The sequence below is a fragment of the Geospiza fortis genome, unplaced genomic scaffold (genome assembly GCF_000277835.1).
Source record: "Geospiza fortis unplaced genomic scaffold, GeoFor_1.0 scaffold16, whole genome shotgun sequence".
Lineage (NCBI taxonomy): Eukaryota > Metazoa > Chordata > Aves > Passeriformes > Thraupidae > Geospiza > Geospiza fortis.
Genome location: NW_005054302.1, coordinates 4,356,791 through 4,379,131, shown reverse-complemented (window position 1 = coordinate 4,379,131; position 22,341 = coordinate 4,356,791). Strand labels below are relative to the sequence as shown.

The following is a 22,341-nucleotide window of genomic DNA, read 5'->3' as shown; positions in this document are numbered from 1 at the left end:
GTTTTTAAATGTAGGTTGTTGAAGTAATGTTTGTGATGAAATGGGTAACTAACTTCTGTATAACTGTGGCTATGCAAAATTCCTCAAGAAAATCTGATATGGGGAGTATATGAAGTCCAGAAAACTGCAACTTCTTTCTTCCATTCTTCCTAAATGACTCATATCTATACGTGTATAGTTTTGATTTATCAAAAGGCTTGCAAAAATCTAATGCAGGAGCTGAAAACAGCTTTTGATTTTGTTGCCTTGTTGGCTTGATGAATGGTCTGTTGGAATTACTGCAAAGACTTCCATTGGCTTTATTGGCCATTAGATCAATCCACGTCCCTAAATGCTGTATGTGTTAGTAGTACAACACTCTGTTGAGAGCAATTAGTCTTTCTTGACTTAATTATCACTTTATAAGGGAATTCAGAAATAGTTTGAGTGTATTCAGTTGAGCTGATAGTGTCTTTCAGGGCCAATAAGTTTTTATTTAATCATGCTTTCTGTTACTAATAAGCCAGAGAATCTTGCACTATGCTAATTTCTTTCTGTTCAACATACTGTAGGATATTTAGTTTGAAAACCTTTTCTAGAGTATTTATAGTCACTTTTTTGTTGTTGTTGTTACAACATAGTCCTATGCTAGAAGAAATATCTCATTATTTTTAAATAGTTACTTTACTCCTGTCTCTACATTACAGTAAGTGAACTTGGAGTCTTTGGTTTCATATTCTTTCATAAATCCATTTCTAGGAATGTATAAGTAAAACATTTGATACATTCAGAAGACAGGTAGTTAGTTATTTATCCTCTTAGTGGAGATATTCCTTAGAAAGTTTTTTCCACAAAAAGCCTTCCATGTTTAAAAAAAGAAAGAAGTTCTATTTCTCGGCTGCAAGAGAATAAATGCAGTTCTGAGGAAGCAGCAAGAAAATAGAAAACAAGAAATGCGTGTAACCAGTTGCAACGTTTTTGTTTTCTCTTTAGGAATACGGAACACTTTATATTCAGGAATACAAGAAAAACAGCAAAGTGGAGTCAAGTGCATGCAGCAGCTTCATGGGCTTGAAGGATCATCTGGGGCATGACTTAGGCCACCTTTATGTGGGGAGCACTGGCACACAAATAAATGCAATTGTACCTTGGTCGATGGCGGAGAAGCCAACGATGGATAAGGTTAATTCTAGGAAAGAAGACAGAGAAAAGGAGACATCTGAAGAGACTTCTGGAAGCTCCAGCTGTGACTCTGAAGAAAGCACAAATTCTGATAATGATTCAGAGAGACTGAATAATTCTGCATCGGAGTCACATTTATTGCCTAAGACTCATCGACAGCTGTGCCGATCTCCTTGCTTAGAGCCTCATATACTCAAAAGAAATGAAATCTTGCAAGACTTTAGGATAGAAGAGGCTCAGATAGTACCTAAAGAAGTCAAAAAGCCTCCTGATGTGGTGAAAGAATATCAAACCAAACTGGAGTTTGCACTTAAGTTGGGTTACTCTGAAGAGCAGGTTCAACTTGTACTAAATAAACTTGGTACTGATGCTTTAATAAATGATATTTTGGGAGAACTTGTCAAACTTGGGAATAAAACTGAGACTGATCAGACTGTAACTAATGCTAACACTAGTGTAATGCGTGAAGCGTCTTCCATAGAGTCTCAGAGGTCAGAGTCTCCACTGCAGGAGGATGTGACAGAGGATGGAGACAACCTGAGGCCAATAGTTATTGATGGCAGCAATGTTGCAATGAGGTATGTGACCATGAAGGTTTTGCTTTTCTATTTAAATGGAAACAGAAAGTTCTTGCCCCTCAGTTCAAGCACTGATGTTTGGTGTGACTTCCTTAAACTGTATGCAGGGTCTCTTTTAAATGTCTTTGTCAACCACACAGTGTGCTGATATTGCACAGCTATATTAATATATACAATCAGGCTACAAGTCTGTAGGACTTCAGTGGCGTACTACTCACTGTTAGAACAACCAGAGGTTAATGCCATTGTCCCTTTGTAGGCAGATAGCAAATCTCTCCTTCTACAGGCAATTGCTGGATGGAGTTATGCACAGAAAGTTACAGCAAATGTGAGATTCCTTAAGGTTATAAAATAGTGATGTAGAATTAAATGGCTTAAGGGATACTTAGTTGGCTAATCTTTAAGAACTGATCTGCCCATAACATTGGTCTTGGTTGTCAGTTTTGGATTTAGGTTTTATGGCCAATAATTGTTGAAATTAGTGTGTGAAAGATGACTTTCACTTACATGCCCACAGCTAGCACATTTACCTGCAGTGTTCACTGATCCTGACCCAGTCATGTGGGTGCATAACAAGAAACTTGCCTCTGAAGGGGAGAGGTTCATGCTTCATCAGTGATTAAAGAGGGAAGGAAATGGCAGAGAGACGTGCTGAGAGATTAGGTTTTATGGAAATATAAATTATTAAATGATAAATTGATTGGTAACTGTTTCAGTAAGTTATGAGGATTGTCTGATTACTAACAGCAAGATTTAGGAGGTCAGTTTTAGTTTTCTGATGACTTGATGTGGTTTTCATTACCTTAGGAATATGCAAGACTTTCCTGGGCTAAAAAAAACCTGGCATTTCCATGGGACTTTTTTTAGCTTTTAATCAAGTCAATTCCCTTTAAATGAAGCTTTTTTAAATGAAATTTAAATATGCCACTTATTTATGCCAATATGATGGGGTTTTGGTTTTAAGTAGAGGAGTTAGCACATAAGGCAAGGATATTACTTTCTTAATATGGTATATTCCTGTGTGTTCTTTTTGCTGGATGTGTCATTCCTTATCTCTTGGTTCAACTTGAGCTGTAGAGGAGGCATGTCCAGTTGAACAAACACGATTGTGGCACTCAACCAAGTTACCCAGTGACTTCTAAAATGGGTTTTTATTGTAATTCACATGAATCCAAAATGGTTGTGCATTAGCTAGTTAGCATGGCTCAGACTTGGTGGGTGGACTTAGGTTCAACTTCTCCTGCAAACTGTACTGAACACATTCCAGAATTAGCTCCAGATCTGTAATTTTTCCTTAATGTTTATTCAGCTATTAGCATAAATATTTAGGATCTGCCTTTGTATGTTCAATTTACTTTCTTGACCACCTGCATCAAATGAACCAACTATGAATGTATGTGATGCATGCTGCAGGACCTCAATATAGATTAGATCTATTCATAGAATGGTTGTTCTGTATCCAAGACTCAAATTATCAGGACTTTACTTCTTTGCTGCCAAATGTAATCACAGAATCATTCCATTTGGAAGGGGCCTTTGGAGATCCATACTCAGAGCTGTGTCATTTCAAGGCCATGACCAGTTGGGTTTTAAATGTCTCTAAGGAGATGGAGACTCAATGTATTCTCTGGGCCAGTGTTTGAGTGCTGTTATTGTAAGAAAGTTTCCTTATTTTATGTTAAAGCAACATTTCTTGTATTCTATTTTCTGTCCATTGCCTCTTGTTCTGTCACTGGACACCAGTGAGAAATCAGTTTCTGTTCGCTTTATTTTTTCCCATCAAGTGTTTAGACACACAGATAAGATCTTCCCAAGCCTTCTCCTCTCTAGGCTACAGTACTAGATCTCTCAGCCCCTCCTCCTTGTATGAAAGGTGCTCTAGTCCCTTGATTAATTTAGTTGTGATACACTGGCCTTTCTCCAGTGTTGTCTATGTCTGTCTTGTATGGGGAGCCCAGAACTGAGCCCAGCACTCCATATGCATGAGTAGAGAAGGATCCCCTCCCTCGCCCTGCTGGCTGTGCTTTTCCTAATGCGGCCCAGGAGGCTGTTTGCCTTCTGTGCTGCAAATGCATATTGGTGCCTCATGATCAGCTTGGTGTTCACCAGAACCCCAATGTCCTTCACTTCAGAGTTGCTTTCCATGTGATGAGCCCCCAGCCTGTAGTGATGATTAGCATTAGACCTCTGCAGCTGGAGGATTGGCATTTCCCTGTGTTGGATTTGCTGAGGTACGTGTTGGCCTGTTGCTCTACCCTGACCAGGGTCCCTCTGAATGAGAGTACACTGATCTGGTGTTCTCCTCCCAGCTGAGCATCCTCTGCAAACTTGCTGAGGGTGGACTCCGTTCTGTTATCTAGGTCATTATGAAGATGTTAAGCAATGCATTCCCCCATGCCAGTCCCTGGAGTACAGAGATACTTATTGACCTTCAACTGGACTTTTTACCACTAATCACCTTTGGGTGCAGCAGTTCAGTCAGATTTCAGTCCATCTCTGCTCTAACTTTGACAAAGTAGGGAAGTAGGAGCAGTGAGGCTGTAGTAAGAGAAGGCTGCTATAAGAACAATGCTGTCAGAAGCTTTGTTAAAGCCACAATAAACAGTGTGTCCACAGCTCTCCTCATCCACTGAAGGAGTCATCTCACCATAAAAGGCTGTGAGGCTGCCCAAGCATATTTCTTCTTCATAAATCCATGCTGACTGTTCCCAGTCATCTTCATCCAACCTACATGCATAAATGGTTTGCAGGACAATTTGCTCCGTCACCTTTGCAGGGATCAGGGCGAGGCTGACCAGCTTTGTAGGTCCCTGAATTACCCTTCTTTACCCTCTTTAAAATGGAAGGGATATTTGCCCTTTTCTAGACATTAGGAATATCCCCAATCACCACAACCTTTCAAAAATTGCCAAGAGAGGCCATACAATATCATTAGCCAGCTCCCTTAACACCCATCAGCCAGGGCCCAGCAGCCTGGCAATATCCCATTTCAGTGTTCCCAAAAGTCAGCTGAGGGAAAGTCTTGTCCTGTTACTTTTGCCCAACTTCCTGCACATGCTGTGGGCCAGTCTTGAGCTTGGCATGAGCAAGCTTTCACCCTTGAAAAATCCACCATCTCTCCTGTGCCCTCTTCTCTGCATGGGATTCTCCTCAGTAGGCCAAAATCTGCTCTCCAGAATTCTGATCGTGTAATCTACTTTTTGCCTTGCTCTTTCTTCACAGGATCTGTCTCTCATGGTCAGGGCAGCAGAGGCTGGCCCCGACTTTCCCATCTCAGTCTCCTTCTCCCTTGTTTCTAAGCATGAGGCCCAGCTGGTGCCCTTGTTAGGTACTCAGCCACCCTTGTTAAGAACTTACTGCAAAAGCACTCCAGAAACTTCCTGGATTACTGATGCCTTGCTGGTCAGAATAAAAGCATCTTTGCCAACTGGCTGGTTGGTCCAGTGCATCCCACCTTTTTCTAGAAATCAGTCCTTGATAAGGAAAGCCAGTCCCATGTATATAAAAGATGAGTCTCACATGCTGATGCCAGTTGTGCAACCAGTTGTTTGCCCATAGCATCTGCCTTTTCCCCTTCAAGAAAATAGGTACCAGTAACTAAGCACTTCAAATACTGGAAAGATTTCAGCTTTTACATGCAGGAGAGATGGGAGTTCACTTGCAGTTCAATCTTCTTCAGATTTCTGTATGCAAATGTCCAGGTCCTGTTATGTGTAGCTATAAATTGTCATGGTTTTGTCTTCACTCTTCCAAGCTGTGGCCAATGAGTTCAGTCTGGAATTGCTAAAGGGAAATGGGCCTGTGCCCTAAGCAAGACTGTAGATAGTATTTTGAGAGATGTTCTTGGAAGCTTTCTCACAAATTATCACAGGAATGGTTAAACTGCGATCTGTATTCTTACTCCCATATTGTTGTAATGCACATACTTGATGATAACATTTACTATTAGAATTACCCTAGATAAGAGCTACTAATTTTCATTTAAAGGATGTATTTGATGGGGAGGGAAAGTTTTGTGGAGAGGGTTGAGGTGCCTGATGTCCAATAACTCAAGTAGGATGAGACAGCTCTCCTCTTCTGGAAGGATCAAGCACTGTGCTACCCTGTGTCTTCATTCCATGACTAATTAAGGATGTATTTTCACAAAACATCTGGTGAGTGACACAGAGTGGTTTACCTCTATCCCACTGCCAGGGATGCTTTCCTATCTGCATCTCATCTAGTGACTGGATGGCTGCAAAATGAGTTGATTCACCTTCCTAATTCAGAGAGCAGGGGGAATCAGAAAGGATTATTTTTCCATTAGACATGTTAACATAACCTGATGTTTTTGTCATTGGGAGAACAACTTGATCCAACACAAAGGAGGAAGGATGTGTCTGATTATGTGACTGTATGTTCATATTTGTGGAACTGGTTGCATCTATTGAAGTGATGGATTCATGAATTCCTTTTGAGCAGCACAGAAAAAGGCTTGGGTCAGAACAACTTACTCTGGCAAGCCAGAGCCCACATGTATGCCAGTCGTCTGGTGACTACTCCTGTTACAGACAAGCTGTTTTAGCAACTGTAGATTCAGAAAAACCCAACAGTCATTTTTTCTGCCTTTTGGTAACATTTGTAAAGCTTTCCTTAAACTTTCATATGACACTGCTTGTCATTTGTGCATTAAACTGTAAATGAGTCATCAAATGCATCTTGTGTATATCAAGTTTAAAGCTACAATATGGTCTAAATAATATGAATTGGTTGAAGTTTTAAAAACAAAGAAAACACTCTCTTTCAACTGAATAGGAGAAAGGAGGCTTTTGCAAGCTATGACTTGAAGAATTGCTATTTAGCTTCCTATAGGATACTTCAAGTCTGGTCTTGTTTTGTCATTCTGCCTTTCGTGGTGTTAATTTTTTTTCAGAAGAGGAAAGATGACCACAGTTTAAGCCTTAAACATCAAGGGTTTTCGTTAGAATGCTCTTATAGATGAGACTGATTTTTATGTGTATGTAAACTTAAAATCAGAGCTGAGCACCAAATTAGATAATCCCCTAGAGCTATTGTGGACCTTGATAGTTTTCACTGGGTATCCTGGGTGCCTTCAGACTTTCTTTGCTGACTGTGAAAAGAATGTTTCAAATATATATAAAAATTTATGCTGAAAACTTACTGGCAGAAAATAAGTTTGCTTTGCCTACAGAGAGTGCAACATGAAGATAACACTGATGTAAAATTATTTTATTACTTTACTTGCTTTATTATTAGTTTTAGAAAACAACTTTCAGAAGTTTATGGGCAAAGAAATCAAAGTATTTTGATCGTGTTGCTTTGATTTGCAGATTGAAATCAATTGATCTTGTTTTGGTCAATTAGATTCCTCTGAAAACTTTACCCTTGGGATTCTGAGGCCACGGAGGTGATGCATTTCAGCTTCCCTTTCTGGAAAACCTTGGCCTGTGTATTTAAGTGGTCCTTGATTGTGCATCATTGCACAAGGGAAAACACAGCATGAGATAAACAGTGTACTAATTTTTGTTTGGAAGAGGAAGATGCTGATTTGGGGAGTTGATTTTTAGTTAAATACAGTCCCAGTTTTAAGACAGATATTTAACAATTTTCTTCTAGCTTTCATGCCCAGCCATCCCACCAGCTGTGGATGTTGTAGGTGCTTGGTGGCACCAGAAACATACACCCAGGCCTGACAGTCATGGGTGGAACCGCCAGTGCCATTCAGGAGTGGCATTCAGCTGGAGAAAATGTCACTGGGGTGTCTAACCAGTGTTAGACATCCCTGTTCAGACAACTGAGCCTTGGTCCTGGGTGTTAACCCTGGGGCAGGTCATTTGGCTGTAGTAAAAGGTTCACTGATATCCTGCTGACACAGAAGGTTCTCCACAACTGCATCCTTTGTGTCAGGATGGTGTTTCAGTTGTCTTGTCTATGCCACATGGAGTTTTCATGTGACAGTTTAATTGCTCATTTATTTTAACAAACTAACAGTGTAGCTGCATTATCTTCTCCTCAGATTGTGTTGCTGAGTTTGGTAGATGTGGTTGTATCTTGGTACCTTGATTCAGACATTCATCTTTCTCTACTACTATCTATCTACTTTTTTTAGTTTATTTTGAGAAGTCACTATAAGGAATAGATAAAAATATTTTTCCAGCAAGTAACAATCACATGGACAGGAGCTTGTCACTGGCAGCTTTGAGTGTAGCTTCTCTTTGCCTGTTTTGACCTCAAGTGCTGAGTGTGTGGCTCGTGCTCCAACAGAGACCCACGTGCAGTTCTGGCTGGAGACAGCACCTGCTGTGCTTGGAGAGTGCTCCAGCATTGGAAGCCCTACAGGCAAAAGGTATCTTGAAATATGTGACAGCTTCCAAGGCTTTTTTCTTTGAAACACCTCAAAGCATTGAAGTCATTTGGGCTAATGGAAAAAAAAACAAATGGCACCTGTTCTATCTGCTTCATGTCAGCACCAAAATATGCATATATAGAAGGAGTGAATGCAGGACTGATAGAAGGCTCAGGTTAATGAGAAATGGTTTGGGACAAATGATTCATGTGATTAGGGAATTAGTAGAGCTTAAAAAAAGTAATTAAAAAGGGATGAGGCTAGTTACAAAACCAGGCTGCCGGGGTTATGAGTCGCTGATATGATACTGGATGGAAATTCTTCTCTGTCTGTGCTATGGACTGAACACTCTTCCTCCCATGATACGATAGAATAAGATAGTTTGGTGACTCTGTAATAACTTGTAATGGGCAGGTATGCGTTTTAGTTTTGTTCTTGCTTTACATGGTAGGTGTGTGGATATGTCCAGATTTCAGTTGTATAAAGACCTGTATGCAGCAGACATTATTGTAGACCTCGCCTCTTGTCATCAATGTGCATAATTTCTGTAGCTTTCAGAATCTGAGTGTTGGTTTGGATGTTGTATTGGAGGACACTAGAAGTCTTGCAAGTATTCTAAATAGTCTTTTAAGCATGTATACCCCAAGTCTTTCCAAGACAGTCAGTAGGAAATCTGATTTGGGGTCTAGGAAGGTAACAGAAAAAATTAAAAGTGTTCTGATCAGAAGTTTTACACTTTTTACTAACTCTCCTGGCTTAAAAAAATGCGTGATTGATTTTTTGCTCAGGTGACATGCTACTTTATTTTCTTCCATTTAAAAATAAAATTACAGCTATCAACAGACCAAATATAAACATGATGGTGAAAAGAATCATTCATACATGATATGAAAAAGAAATAGGTACTTTTAAAGGAATATACTTTGTATTGCAACTGAGAGTGGTAGATGAAAAATAGTCATCAAAGAGAACCAAAGTACTATAAACCAGTATCTCACCCAGGGCTACAGCTGTCAGCCTGACTGATCTGAGCTTTCTCATATTCCTAATGATTGGAAGGAGATTTTTTAAAGGAAGTTTCTTGACAAAGAAGTATAAACATTTCTCATCTTTTTCACAACTAAGAAGAAGGAAAAGAAGTCAGAAGCAGCCGCATTATTTCAGTCTTTTCACCATATGACATATCCTAAAGCTGATGAAGCACAAAGATCACAAAATGAAGTGCATCAAATCTGCCTAACAACAAAACAAAAGAACAAATTTTAATTGCACATCTCTTTCACAGACTTTCTCACTAATTATTTCAATTCCTTGGAATTTGTATCCGCTCAGATCGAGCTTAGGCACGTGTCTGAAAAGGAGCAGAAAAAACAGTGAAGATTTATACAAGTTATAAATTCACTTGCTCAGCAGTGCAGAATAGCTGATAGGCATTGTAGTGCATTCCCCACTTCTGTTTCATACATCTTAAGTGTATATAAAATTTATATTCTGGATGAAAGAATTTTAATAGTCTGTACTATGCAATAGAAAACTAAGGAGCTGAACTGCCTGGTCCTCCCTTTGCCTTTAAAAGCATGGACTGAACTACAACCTGATGGAAAACAGTAGGCAAGAACGTTGGGTTTTTTTCCAAGAGTCCAGGATTTTTTTCCTGAAATTATTTCTCAGATTTGCAGAAAGAAACAGCACTGCTAAAATGTAGTCTAACGCACCAATTTTCCATTGTCAGGAGTGAAAAGTGCGTTTATCCACTTGAAACCATGTAGATTGTTTAGAGTAATCACAGTACAGTGATTCCAGTGGAATTTAATAGCTGGAACCAGATCTTCCTGACTGTTTTAAAATGGATTACAATATGTTTATGACTGCACCTAGCCTGCTGATAGCATGAGCAGTAACCTCTTGTCTCAGGCTTTGCAAAGGAGGCCTTATGGCTGCCCCCTGGGCATTGAGTGTGCACCAAGTGTCCCAATCTGGTGTTGTCAAGGGAAGATGGAATTAGACCATGGGTGAAATACTACTGGCCATTTTTGCTATGTATTTTGTGCATGTGCACTTTAAGTGTGTCACATCTGTGTGTGGTTTGGTTTCCTACTCCTGGTAAGTTCTGAAATACACAGAGATACCACTCTTGCATCCAAACAAGCATGACAATAGTTGTATAGTATAAAACAATGCCTAGGAAAAAATACTGGTCTGTGTTCTATTATTACAGTGTTGTTATGATGTAATACAATATTGTGTGATGTGATCATAGAAAACAGGGAATGTGTTACTGCAGAGGCCTATAACTATAGCTGAATAGGATATTGAGGTACATAGATATATTGTTCCTGACAATGTTCCTAGTGTAGCCCTAAAGGCACAGAGGATGGGCTTAAACTATCCTTTGAGTGCCCCATGGCAGCTAAAATCTACAAGCTTGGATCATTGTGCCTGGCAACAATTGCAATATCAGAGTATATGTTTATGTTTGCAGGTACTGTCTCCAGTTTCATTACAAGAGGAAGTAGGATACTTCCTCACTTAAATCCAGTTAATGGTAGTGGGCTCTTCTTTTCCTTTTTCCCTTTTTTTTTTTTCTCCTTTTGTTTGGGATCTGTGACGTTCAACCCAGCCATTGCTGAGAATGACGCTTTGTAAGAAGTGTTAGCCATGACTCATTCTCTCTTGACTCAGGGGCAAGTGTACGCCACCTCCTTCACAGGCTTCTGGAATCAGAACATTTTTGCAAACGTGTTCTCACTTTTTCTTTGGCATTTTGTCTATTGCACAATTACTCAAGTTCTCACAATGTCAAGAAAGACACAACAGTGCTATGTTTTAGAAAGGTGGAAAAAGTAAGTACTTACTTTCCTACTGAGGGGGAAAAAGTTTTAAAATAACTCTCTGGTGTTTTGTTTACCCAAAGACATGCAAGGAGAAAGGGACTTCTAAAATTCCTGTGGCTATCTGCCATGATATTGTCCCCTTCACTAATCACAGACAAAGAATTGTCTTTTACCCTTCTGGAAAGCAGATTGTGGCATACCTGCTATTCATGACAAGTCAGCCAAGTGAAAGGTGATGGCTTCTTTCCATGCCCCCGTGTTTCTTGTGCTACACAGAGCTGCAGGGTTGGGAGGGATGTCACAAAAGTTGTTTGTCTCCTATGCATGGAGAACACAGACAGGCCTCAGAGGAGCTGTCTACCTTGTTCTGCAAAGTGTCCCATGAGGAGATCCCAAAATCCATGGCCACACTGTCCCACAGATCAGGGAGAAGAAAGCTTTTACTAACATAGTGCTTAACTGTTCCTAGCTTTAGTTAAGGACTTTTCTGTCCTTATCCAGTGGAACTGTAGTGGGTTGGCTGTGGCTTACCTCCCAGCAGAATGGGAGAGAAAACAGGAGGAGCAGAAGCAAGAAAACCCATAGCTCAAAATAATGACTGAGAAATCACTCATCATGTAATTTTTTATGTCAGGCAGACTCAGCTTGGGGAATTCAATTTAATTTATAGCCAGTTAATACAAATATTTAATTCCAAATCAGGTATTGGGAAACAAAAAAGATAAACATTAAAATATTTAGGGGAAAGACTGTCTCCCCTTTTCCAGGCTTGCTTCACTCCAAGCACGTGTCCTCCTCACCACAGCATCAGTCTTAGACCTTGTCACAGCTGCAGGTGGCAGTCAGTCCTTTCAGAGCAGCTGTGAGCAGTGGAGGGGACTGGGGTCAGAATGTCACGGTTTTTCTCTGCTGCTCCTTCCTTCTTGCACTTTTCCTGTTCTCTAGTGTGCAGGTCCCTCTGGGGGTGCACCTGCTCCTCAAGAAGCAGCTCGTCATCCTCATGCCATGGTGTTCCCTCATTCCCATCTCCTGCGCTGTGGAGTTGGGTGTGCCCATCATGGGGCAATCCCAGATTTTTCTCACAGCAACCACCCTGCAGCTCCCTGCTCCCAGAACCTTTCTGTGGACACCCATTGGTTGATTGCTGTCCTCCATTTCAGTTACTTCCTATACATGGAAGATTGGTTTGTTCTTCCACAAGCTGGGTTTTTTTCCAGATTAGCTAAATGTTCTTCCTTCAGCCTTTCCCCATAGGTCTCCTTTTACTTTTTTTTAATCCTTTCCATTTCACCTATGTCTTTTATAATGTCATGCCTGAGACTGGATGTAGAAGTAGGGCAAGGACTTGCCTGCCTTTGGAAAATGACATCATTGCGTCTCTTGCCTTACCGCAGACAGTTATTGCACAACAGACACATTTTGTTATGCTTTTGTCTGATCACAATTAATTGTCTCTGCACAGCGTTTTAAATACACCTTAATTTCTCCTTCTGAGTACATACTAAGCACATTCTTAGTTTTGCCAATGTTGATTTTGGACAGTGTCTCCAGTTTGCCTAATTTGTCCTGTTGAGTGCCTGCCATCCCCTTGGGCTTGGAGGCCTTCTCCTCTCTCATTCCCTGTTCACACAGGACCTTGTGGAGCTCCTGCAGCAGCTGCCTTTGCTGTCCCTTCCCCTGCTGCTGTGCACACCTATGTTCATCATTTCCTAAGCACAGTGCACTCTCATGTTGGTATGTTGGACCTCCTGCTTTCCCTCACCAGGTCTTTCAGCTGCCTGTTACACCCCATACTCTTGGTTGGGCTATGAAGATTTTTAAAAACCCCTACTTTTATTTTTCTTTGCTTGTCAAATCTGTATACAGGTAATAAATATGTTTGGAAGATTTAGCAGCCCTCTCCCACACCATTTTGGAAATGATGGCTGTGTTTGGGCAAGGCTCAGACAGACTCTCAGCTGCCTTTAGAAACCACGGAGCAAGTGAAGAGCATGGCTATGACGTCTTCATTTTACTGAGCTCCATTTATGGTCATAGAAAAAGTAATCTAATAAAGAATTTCAATGTGTGTGTTTCAGCCATGGGAACAAAGAAGTATTTTCTTGTCGAGGAATCAAATTGGCAGTAGATTGGTTTTTGGAAAGAGGCCACAAGGATGTTACTGTGTTTGTGCCGGCATGGAGGAAAGAACAGTCGAGACCAGATGCTCTTATAACAGGTAAGCTCCATCTTTGCTTGTTTGTTCAGTGCTTTGCCTGGCAGGAGTGCTACTGCTCAAATGAACACACCTTCAGCAATGAAAGGCTGTAACAGAAAGCATATTTGGTGCAGTAATTTCATTGTGATCTATAGACAGGAAAATGACAAAGCAATGCCCTCACCAAGTCCTCCTTGTCTGTTCTGATCATCTGCTTAAGTTTCCATACCATTGCTACTTACTTCTTGAAGAATGTAATTGCCTTTTTTAGTATCTGCTATGTCCGTGCAGCATTAGTAGCAAAGAGGTTTGAAGTTAGTAATTTGCTTGGTATTATTTTTTGTGGTGAGCAGATTCTGCCAGGCTGGCCTGTCACTGCCCACGCTTTGGGTTATGGGAATTATCCAGACAGAAAGGGAATAGTTCCTCTCTTTGTCATTACTATTAGCAAATAGACAACTTTTTAAAATTTTAATTTTGAATGTGTTTATCTAGAAAAAAAATCTTATGTAGAGGTATTTATTCCTTCATCAAATTAACAGGTTCTTTGTGAAGGCTGGAGAGATATCCTCCAACTGCCCTGAAGTTGAAATAGAAAGGAATTGTGGGTTAAAAAACCCCTAGAAGTTAGAGAGGAGGAGGGGTTTGTTTATTTTAGCAGTAGGGGGCAACACAGCTACCTTTAAAGGAGGGGAAGCTTTGGAGACTAATAGTCATAGCTTCTAAAAGCATACAGAAGCATGTTTTGACTGCCATGTGCATTTTCAAATATCTGGAAAGATCCTCTCAACACTTCATTCCATTTGCTTGATTGCTACTAGAATATAGCATGTTAACACAAGGAAACATCTGGAAAGCTGCTGTTACCCTGTCAGCACTGGCAGTGTGGAGCCTTCCTCTTGAAGCCATTCTCTTTTGCTGTACTGGTGTTTGGGGTGTGAGAAGAGCATTGGCTAAGAAATAAAAATTTGACCACTTCTAATTGTGACATCTGCTTGAAGTGTGTGTAGGGGTAAATGCCCCAAAAGGTGTTTCAAGAAAGCAGCAAGGCTGGAATTGACCTAGAAATCAGTTTTCTGTGTGTCATCATGGACCTTGAAAATGGGAGGAAGATCAGAGCAGGTTATTGTATCTTCTGTAAAAATATTGCATATTCTGTTTTCCTCTAAGGATGCAGGAAGCGTGTGTGCTACCAGGCTTGTAAAATACCTGGTGCTGACACACTGTTTCCAGAGATACACACCTAAAATACACAGCCAGCTGGAGTTTTGAAAAAGCTCTAGATGACTAATATGGGGATGGTTCTAGACTGTCAGCATTCTAGACTGTCAGTCCAGAAGCCTCTTGGACTGAACAACAGCCTCATCTTTCTTACCAGTGCCCACCAGTAATCACATGGCAGAATTTTTCTATTCTTTGTTAGCTGGGAAAAAAACAATCACCTTCCATCTCACTCTCACTCATTGTGGGGGGTTGACTACAAAAAGGTTGTATTTCATTTAAAATCTTGTGCTTTTTCTACTAAGCAAATAAATGCTTGTATCAGATATTTGCTTATATGTAATATTAATGCTGTATTTCTCCCTGTTGGAATTTTTTTTCCCAGACGGAACATGTTCCCTGTCAAGTTTCTTATGCTACAAAACACTTGAGTTGAGATCTTAACCATTGCTAATAGCCATGACTCATATTCACTATGCAAGCATCTTCTGCTGTTTCAGATGTTGCCTAGTTTATTTGTATATTTTTGTTTCCTAGTTTGTCTGCTCCAAGGAGAGTGATAGGTAGGAGAATCAACATAAGGGGTAGGTGCCCCAGTACGGGGTACAACTTCCTTCGTAGCCTGAGGACCGTCTTTCAAAGCTCCTTGGGAACTTCAGGTTCTACACAGAAAAAAGGGAAAATGAAATACTTTTAGGATATGTGAGTGACAGATTGTGTAGAACAAGAAGGAAGTACACAAAATGCTAAATATGCTTATTTAGAAGGATTGAAGAGAAATCTGTCTGGCTTTGATAAGTACTTAAATATACATGTGTAAACCATTCAAGGAAAGATACAATCTAAACTATTACTGGTGTTAACAAAAAAACCAAACTAAAACAAACCGCCACCATTTTTGCTGTTGGTTACAAAATTACATCAGATGCCTTTCTGGGGAATGCTGTTAATATTTGTGGAGAACCTGAGTGCTTGTACAGAATGTGGGTTTTCTAGTCCTTGTGGGTACCCCCTTCTGCTGATGGGCAGAGACTTTCATGAGACTGTCCCATTAATATGAGCTACTGGAATTCTTTCAAAAGATGTTTCTTGCTGGGTTCTACCAAGGATTTCAATTATGGGAAAACCATAGCTGTACTTGGGTATAGTCTTTGTATTCAGTGGTGTTTAAAATGACCCCTTTAGCCTGAGGAGTTTTGCACAAGCATTTTGATAAAATGGCTCTTCTTTTGAGCTGCAGGAACATGAACAAGGTCCCCTGTGTTAGTCTTAGAGAAATGGTGTGGAGCAGGAGGCTTTGATTTTCAGGGTTTCTTGAAAGTATTGGCAGCTGACTTCTGACTGTAAGTTCAGATATCATATGTGGGCTATAACATATAAGACATTTTAAGTCCTAAATGCTTGGGTTTTCTTCCTCGTGTCTAATATCTTTAGAGGCTAAACAAACTTTTTTCTTTCTTGTTTGGCTTTTGATTTTTATTCCGTGTAGATCAAGAAATCTTACGTAAATTGGAGAAGGAGAAGATTCTCGTGTTCACTCCGTCCCGGCGCGTGCAGGGGAGAAGGGTGGTGTGCTACGATGACCGATTCATAGTGAAGTTGGCCTTCGAGTCAGATGGCATCATTGTCTCCAATGATAACTACAGGGATCTAGCTAATGAAAAGCCAGAATGGAAGAAGTTCATAGATGAACGCTTGTTGATGTATTCTTTTGTTAATGACAAGTAAGTCATTCTGTCTTTACATGTGCCACTGAAATAATTGAGGAAAGGACAGTTTGATGATTTGTACAAATTTTTTTTATCTTACACCCAAATCATTAGGTATATGTAGGAAAACAGGAAAAATAGTCAATCATAAATTTGGTCTTCTGATTAGAAGTACTTGAAACTGGTTTTGTAGCAACATTTTTATGTCTTTTTTTGCTGTTTTTTCCTCTTTGGTGTATGCCAATGTATATTTGATGTATGCTATGATGTAATATTCCAGCTCTGTCGATATACTCAACCAACATTTCTGAGTGCCTGTGGTTAGACTCCTAAGTCCTAGAGTCATAGAAGAACCCAAATTGGAATGAACTTCAGGGGGTCTGTAGTTCAATTGTCTGATTAGATCCATCTATAGTAACTGTACCCCAGCCTACAGATCAAGCGCAGTTACTGCTGGTGGCTTTGTGTAGTGGGAGGGACTCAGTGCTCCCCTAAGCAGGCGCTTGTGTTGAGGTGCCTGAATGCTGATGCAAGAATCCTAGGCTGTCAGCACAGTTTTGCAAAGCTAGTAGTGGCGTTTTAAGAAATGGTGGTCTGTATTGCAGCCCTTACTTTTGAATTTGGGATGGGTTATTTGCAGCCCTGCTTTGCCACAAAACATCAGCTTAGCTGGACCAAAGGTGTCCTTAGCAGTCTGGAGGTGTCCACACAGTCTGTTCCTGTGACCCACCTCTAAGGCAGTACCTGCAGCAGAAAGGTGGCTTTCCAAAACTGCTCTTGAGGTTTCTGGATTTAAAAACTACAGGATGGCAGGTTATGGTGTAGCACAGTTATGAGATTCTGGGTCATTGCATGACAAGTATGAAAAGGCTTGTTTGCTTCCATGGTACTTTATTCTTTCTTTGTAGATTTATGCCTCCTGATGATCCTCTTGGCCGCCATGGTCCAAGTCTGGACAATTTTCTTAGGAAGAAGCCTATTGTGCCAGAACATAAGAAGCAACCATGTCCATATGGTAATTTGATTTAACCCATCAATTTTTATGTATTGGGACTGGGGACCAAGATCCTGCTTTATTTTAACACTGCCAAAACTGTTTAAAACACTTTAACATTGGTTTTAACATTGTTGTCTTAGCCTGAGATGGGTTGAAATGCTGAGCTGATGGTGGAAACTGAAGTGATTTTTTCACGTGCTACTTAATAAACATTTCTGTCTACTAGTTGAACTAAAGGAGCAACTTAATTAATCATTCATTAGAATAAATCCAAATCAGTACCTAAATTCTGCAGGTTCCAGAAGCCCTTTTCTAGTGTCATGAAATACTGAGGTTTTCTTCCAGAGAATTAATTGAGTTATCTGAAGTTTAGCTGCTGAGCATTCCTACAGGCATCTTGACTGAGCTGAAACCTGCTGGCCTTATGGCTGTGGGACTTCCCAATTAAATTTTCTCCCTGTATTTTGTCTTGGCTCAACACAGCAGGTACAGCCTCCCTGGCAGTGCCACATCCAGCTCAAAACGTGATTGGTAGTGTTGGTCTGCATTCCCAGAGCACTAGCTGCAGGGCACTGCCACTGCCTCTTTTTTTCCCCACAAAACAGGAGAGGAGCCCATAGAGCACACCCTGTGTTGCACAAAACCAATCTTGTTCGCAAGATCTTTCAAATCAACAGTAAAACTTCAAATGAGGGGCATTTCTGTTATTTGATGGCTAACAGATTTTGTTTGAAGATTTTAAAATATGATTATGTTTGTATTAATAGGGAAGAAATGTACCTATGGACACAAATGCAAATACTATCATCCAGAAAGAGGAAATCAGCCTCAGCGATCCGTAGCTGATGAACTCCGTGCCATGTCTAGAAGCACAGCTGCCAAAACTACAAGTGAAGGAGGACTGGTAAAAAGCAATAGCGTTCCCTGTAGCACTAAAAACGAGGGCACTTCAGAGCTGAAGCGCGCTGCTCCAAAGAGGCAATCAGATCCTAGTATAAGGACTCAAGTCTATCAGGACTTGGAGGAAAAGCTTCCCACCAAAAACAAATTGGAAACCAGGTCTGTACCTTCTTTAGTTAGCATACCAAGTTCCTCTGCTGGAAAACCCCAAAGTACTGCACCTTTAACTAACGGCCTTCCATCCGGAGTTCACTTCCCACCTCAGGATCAAAGACCACAGGGACAGTATCCTACAGTGATGATGGCAACCAAAAATCATGGAACACCAATGCCTTATGACCAGTATCCAAAATGTGAGTCTCCGGTGGATGTAGGGTATTACTCTATGCTGAGTGCATATTCAAATCTCAGCATTTCGGGACCGCGTAGTCCCGAGAGGCGCTTCTCCCTGGACACAGATTATCGGATTAGCTCTGTAGCTTCCGACTGCAGCAGCGAGGGGAGCGTCAGCTGTGGCAGCAGTGATTCCTATGTGGGTTACAGCGACCGCTCCTACATGAGTTCTCCTGACCCACAGCTGGAGGAGAACTTGAAGTGCCAGCACATGCACGCCCATGGCCGCCTTAACACTCAGCCCTTCCTGCAGAGCTACCATGAGCCCCTGGCTCGAGTGCAGAGCTACAGCCACGAAGAACCAAAGCACCACCACAAATCTCCCATTCCGTACATGGCTGTGCATCTGCAGCACCCAGCAGTCGGTGCTCGTTCCAGCTGTCCCAACGAGTACTCTGCGCCTCAGAGCTCGTCTCATTCGAAGGCACTGCACCTGGGGAGAGCCCTGGTGTCCACGAGGATAGACAGCGTCTCAGACTCGCGCTTGTACGAAAACTCCCCCTTAAGACACAGGAAGCCTTACTCTGGCCAGGAAGGGCTGGGAGGCTGGGATAGGCAGAGTTACGGCATGGATGCCTACGGCTACCGCCAGACGTACTCCTTGCCCAGCAACCCCACGCAGCCATGCTATGAGCAGTTCGCCTTCCAGAGCCTTCCCGAGCAGCAGGAGCAGCCCTGGCGCGTCCCTTACTGTGGAATCCCCCCGCAAGACCCCCCAAGGCTCCAAGACACCCGGGAGAAGGTTTACATTAACCTCTGCAACATCTTTCCCCCCGATCTTGTGAGGATGGTGATGAAGAAGAACCCTCACGTGACAGATGCTCAGCAGCTCGCTGCTGCCATCTTAGTGGAGAAATCTCAGCTAGGTTATTGAGAGATGATGCATCTTTGTGGTGTCTCGTAGTTTTCAGCTCAGCTCTAAGGCTGAGGGAGGTTTGCTACAATAGCATTTGGGATCTCCTTCTCAGCAAGGAGGTTATATAGTAATCCGTTTATGTGAAATACTGTATCATGGAGTCTGTATGTATAGCCCCATGCATTGGAAGTACCAGATACGTTTTGTGTTCTAGTTTGAAAATTTTTAAATGGCTATTTTCACATCTGGAGGATGTTCCAGTTTAAATTAATATATATATATATAGATATTAAAAAAAATCTGTGGTCTCTGGTTATAATCTTTGGTGCATCAGGGGTTTATATGCAGCACTTTCTTATCATTGTTACATTTTGTTGGGATTTTTAGTTTCGTTTTTTAACTTGCTGGATGCTTATCCTTGGGCTGTCAGATATTAACCTGCAGAATGAGGATTTTGCTACTTCTGGCAGGGAATTTTCAAGCCAATTTTCAAGCCAAGTTTCTAAACTTTTTAAACTGCCACGAGTATGTCTGATGTATGTTTGTTTGTTTTTGTGAGCTTTTTTGTGCTGTAATCACCTGGTTGTAGAAAACAAAGATTTCCTACAGCACTGACTTCATTTTTTGTAACAAATAACCAAGTTACCAGTTAACAGTGAAATGGGTAACAATATATTGGTAATTTATAGTATGGCACTTTTTGTTGCTTTCTTTGTTTTGCCTAAATAGTTACATGTTTTTGTTGATGCAGTCAATTAGTAAGATCAGATGCAAACAGAGGAGGAAAAGATTTTTTTTTTTACTTATTTATGGATATGTTAAAAGCCTTATTGCCTGATTTTCAGAGGTACTGAGAATTTGCAGCCCCCTTGGGAGCTAAGAGAAACTGCAAATGCTCAGAACGCCCCCAAGCTAGGCTGCCCTGTTTCAGTTCCCGTGTGTTGTTACCCAGCTGTGTATCTCTGGTCAGTAGATGGGGACCTGAAATCGTAGGGCCCTGTTTAGTTGTTTTATATGTTTTTCTTTTGTATTGCTGCACAACTGTACTGGATAAAATATGCTTTTCATAAAGTATTTACCTGTTTTTAAATGAATTTAATTATCTCAATGCAAGTTTTGTATTTAAGATACTGTTTGATTTTTCTTGCTATTTATCAAGGCTGGCCTGAAAAGGTTTTGTGTGTTCAGGATATGCAACATTTATTATCTGCACTATGGTAATGATATTGTAGCTCAAAATAATAACTTAAACTTTTTTTTTTTTTTTTTTTGGCTGGGGAGGGGAGGGTTGTGGGGAGAGAAGATACCATATGTGTTCCTGGAGTTAGTTTTTTGCTTTTTGCATTGTGTAGGCCTGATTCTTGCCACAAATAGTGTAGTTTTAGAAACAGACAAGCCAAGTCTGTTTTAGCATTAGTAAGGGATATTTCTGGTTTAAAGTCATGGGTTTTACTAGCACCTCTTAAGCTTTTATATATATATGTATGAAAAATAGAAATAGTTTTTGCAATTGATGTCAGATGTACTTCCATGACATGATCAGTTGCTGACAGTTTTAGGTTTCCATCCATTGCAATGATATTCAGTGTTAAAAAAATGTCACTCGTTTACACTGTTACAGCTGATAATTTTGGTACACTTGCTGGAGTTTTAAGTAAGGCCCTGAAGAACCAGAAAGTACCTTTTACTGTTGATACAAATTGTATCTTTTTAACTGAGAACTATTTCGATTTGTAGATTAGAAACACAAATGTAAAATTATAACTAGTTTTTTGGGCAACATTTTATCCCTTATTTAAAAATTAGAGATTTCAGACATAGAATAGATTTAGGCAAGTAAAAGTAGGTATTTGTTTTAGGTGTCTGTCTCAATTTCACATACTAAAACGAGAAAATAGACTATTGGCATCTTCTTCTTTCTAAAATCTTTGTAGTGGGAACTCACTAAAATAAAGGTAAAATGCTGCCTGAAAATGATGTCCAAGCACCTTTGAATACGAAGACATTTTCACTACTTGTGTGACACCGTGTGTTGCAGCAAGTAGGGTTTGGGTATACAGTAAATGCTTCTAAAGAGCATTGTGCTATAGACATATCCAATAATCTGAACCATGTTCAGCAAACCAATTCAGGACCTGGTGCTCCTGCAGCTTCCACTGCCGCAGCGCTGCAGGTTCTGCCATTGCCTGTCCCCATGGCATGGCCAGAGGGGCTCTACACCATCTGTCCTGCGTTGTCTGTTCAGGGAGAAGACCTCTTCACCTGTGGCAACAGTTTTTCCCTGGATTTGGTTGGTTGCCATCCGTAGAGCATGTTTTAATGTAGAGATTGATGCACCGCTGACGCTGAGGTTTGGACTGGGAAATGGGTCTCATCTTAGTTGTATGCTAAGATTTGGTTAAACTGAATTACACTGAAGTACTACACCATAGTGTAGATGCAGCTGTTTTAATAATGCAGTTATTGTGTTTGTGGTTTTAATGGGTTTCTACATTTATTTTCTATTTAGGTATTTACTTCTGCCAAAAGTTCAGTTCCTTTAAGCATGAACTGAAACGTGCATATGTAATAGAAGTGTTTTGTGGTTTTTCCTGTGGCGTGGGCACCAGGCTGCTCCTGCCATGCACATGTCACAGTCTGGCCTAGGGCAGGGGCTCAGCAGGCTTAGCCACTGGGATATCCATGTGAGGAGCTGCCCAGGCCTGAGTTACCAGTGTCCATTGCCTCTGCACACAGCCAGGGCAGTACTGAATCCTCAAAGGGTGGTGATCCCTAGGGAATTCTTGTGATAGGTTCTGTGCTTTGCACCCAAGCACTGAAAATGCTTTAAAAATACAAGAGCAGGAGTAATATGGTGGATTTTAATGTTGTGCAATGATGTGCTAGTTCGCCTTAGACTTGTTTATGTTGGGTAAAGGAAATTTACTGTGGACAAAATGTTTGCCTTGATACTTCCTTTTGTTTTGCTGTGGTAACAGATGGAGGAAATTTGTGTGAACATCTCCATAATGAGATCAATCTGTATATTTAACAACTTCTAAAGAATACACCAGTAACAAACATGGATGCAGTGATACTGGTCAAATACTACCTTTGTCTATGTAAGTGATGCAAATAACTGAGCTGTAACCCCCCATGATCCTTAAATA

The 22,341-nt window shown here is 40.8% G+C and overlaps 1 protein-coding gene across 3 annotated transcripts in view; it reads left to right on the top strand.

Moving 5' to 3' along the window:
- The window catches only part of ZC3H12C (zinc finger CCCH-type containing 12C), a 38,611-nt gene extending 18,325 nt beyond the window's left edge, over window positions 1-20,286 (top strand). For all 3 annotated transcript variants that reach the window (XM_031066093.1, XM_005417702.2, XM_031066092.1), the window contains exons 2-6: window positions 973-1,739; window positions 12,998-13,137; window positions 15,827-16,061; window positions 16,955-17,061; window positions 17,811-20,286. In XM_031066093.1, the coding sequence (XP_030921953.1) occupies window positions 1,045-1,739; window positions 12,998-13,137; window positions 15,827-16,061; window positions 16,955-17,061; window positions 17,811-19,210 (2,577 nt within the window). In that variant the 5' untranslated portion in view covers window positions 973-1,044 and the 3' untranslated portion in view covers window positions 19,211-20,286. The remainder of the gene's footprint in view (window positions 1-972; window positions 1,740-12,997; window positions 13,138-15,826; window positions 16,062-16,954; window positions 17,062-17,810) is intronic.
- The last annotated feature ends 2,055 nt before the right edge of the window (window positions 20,287-22,341 follow it).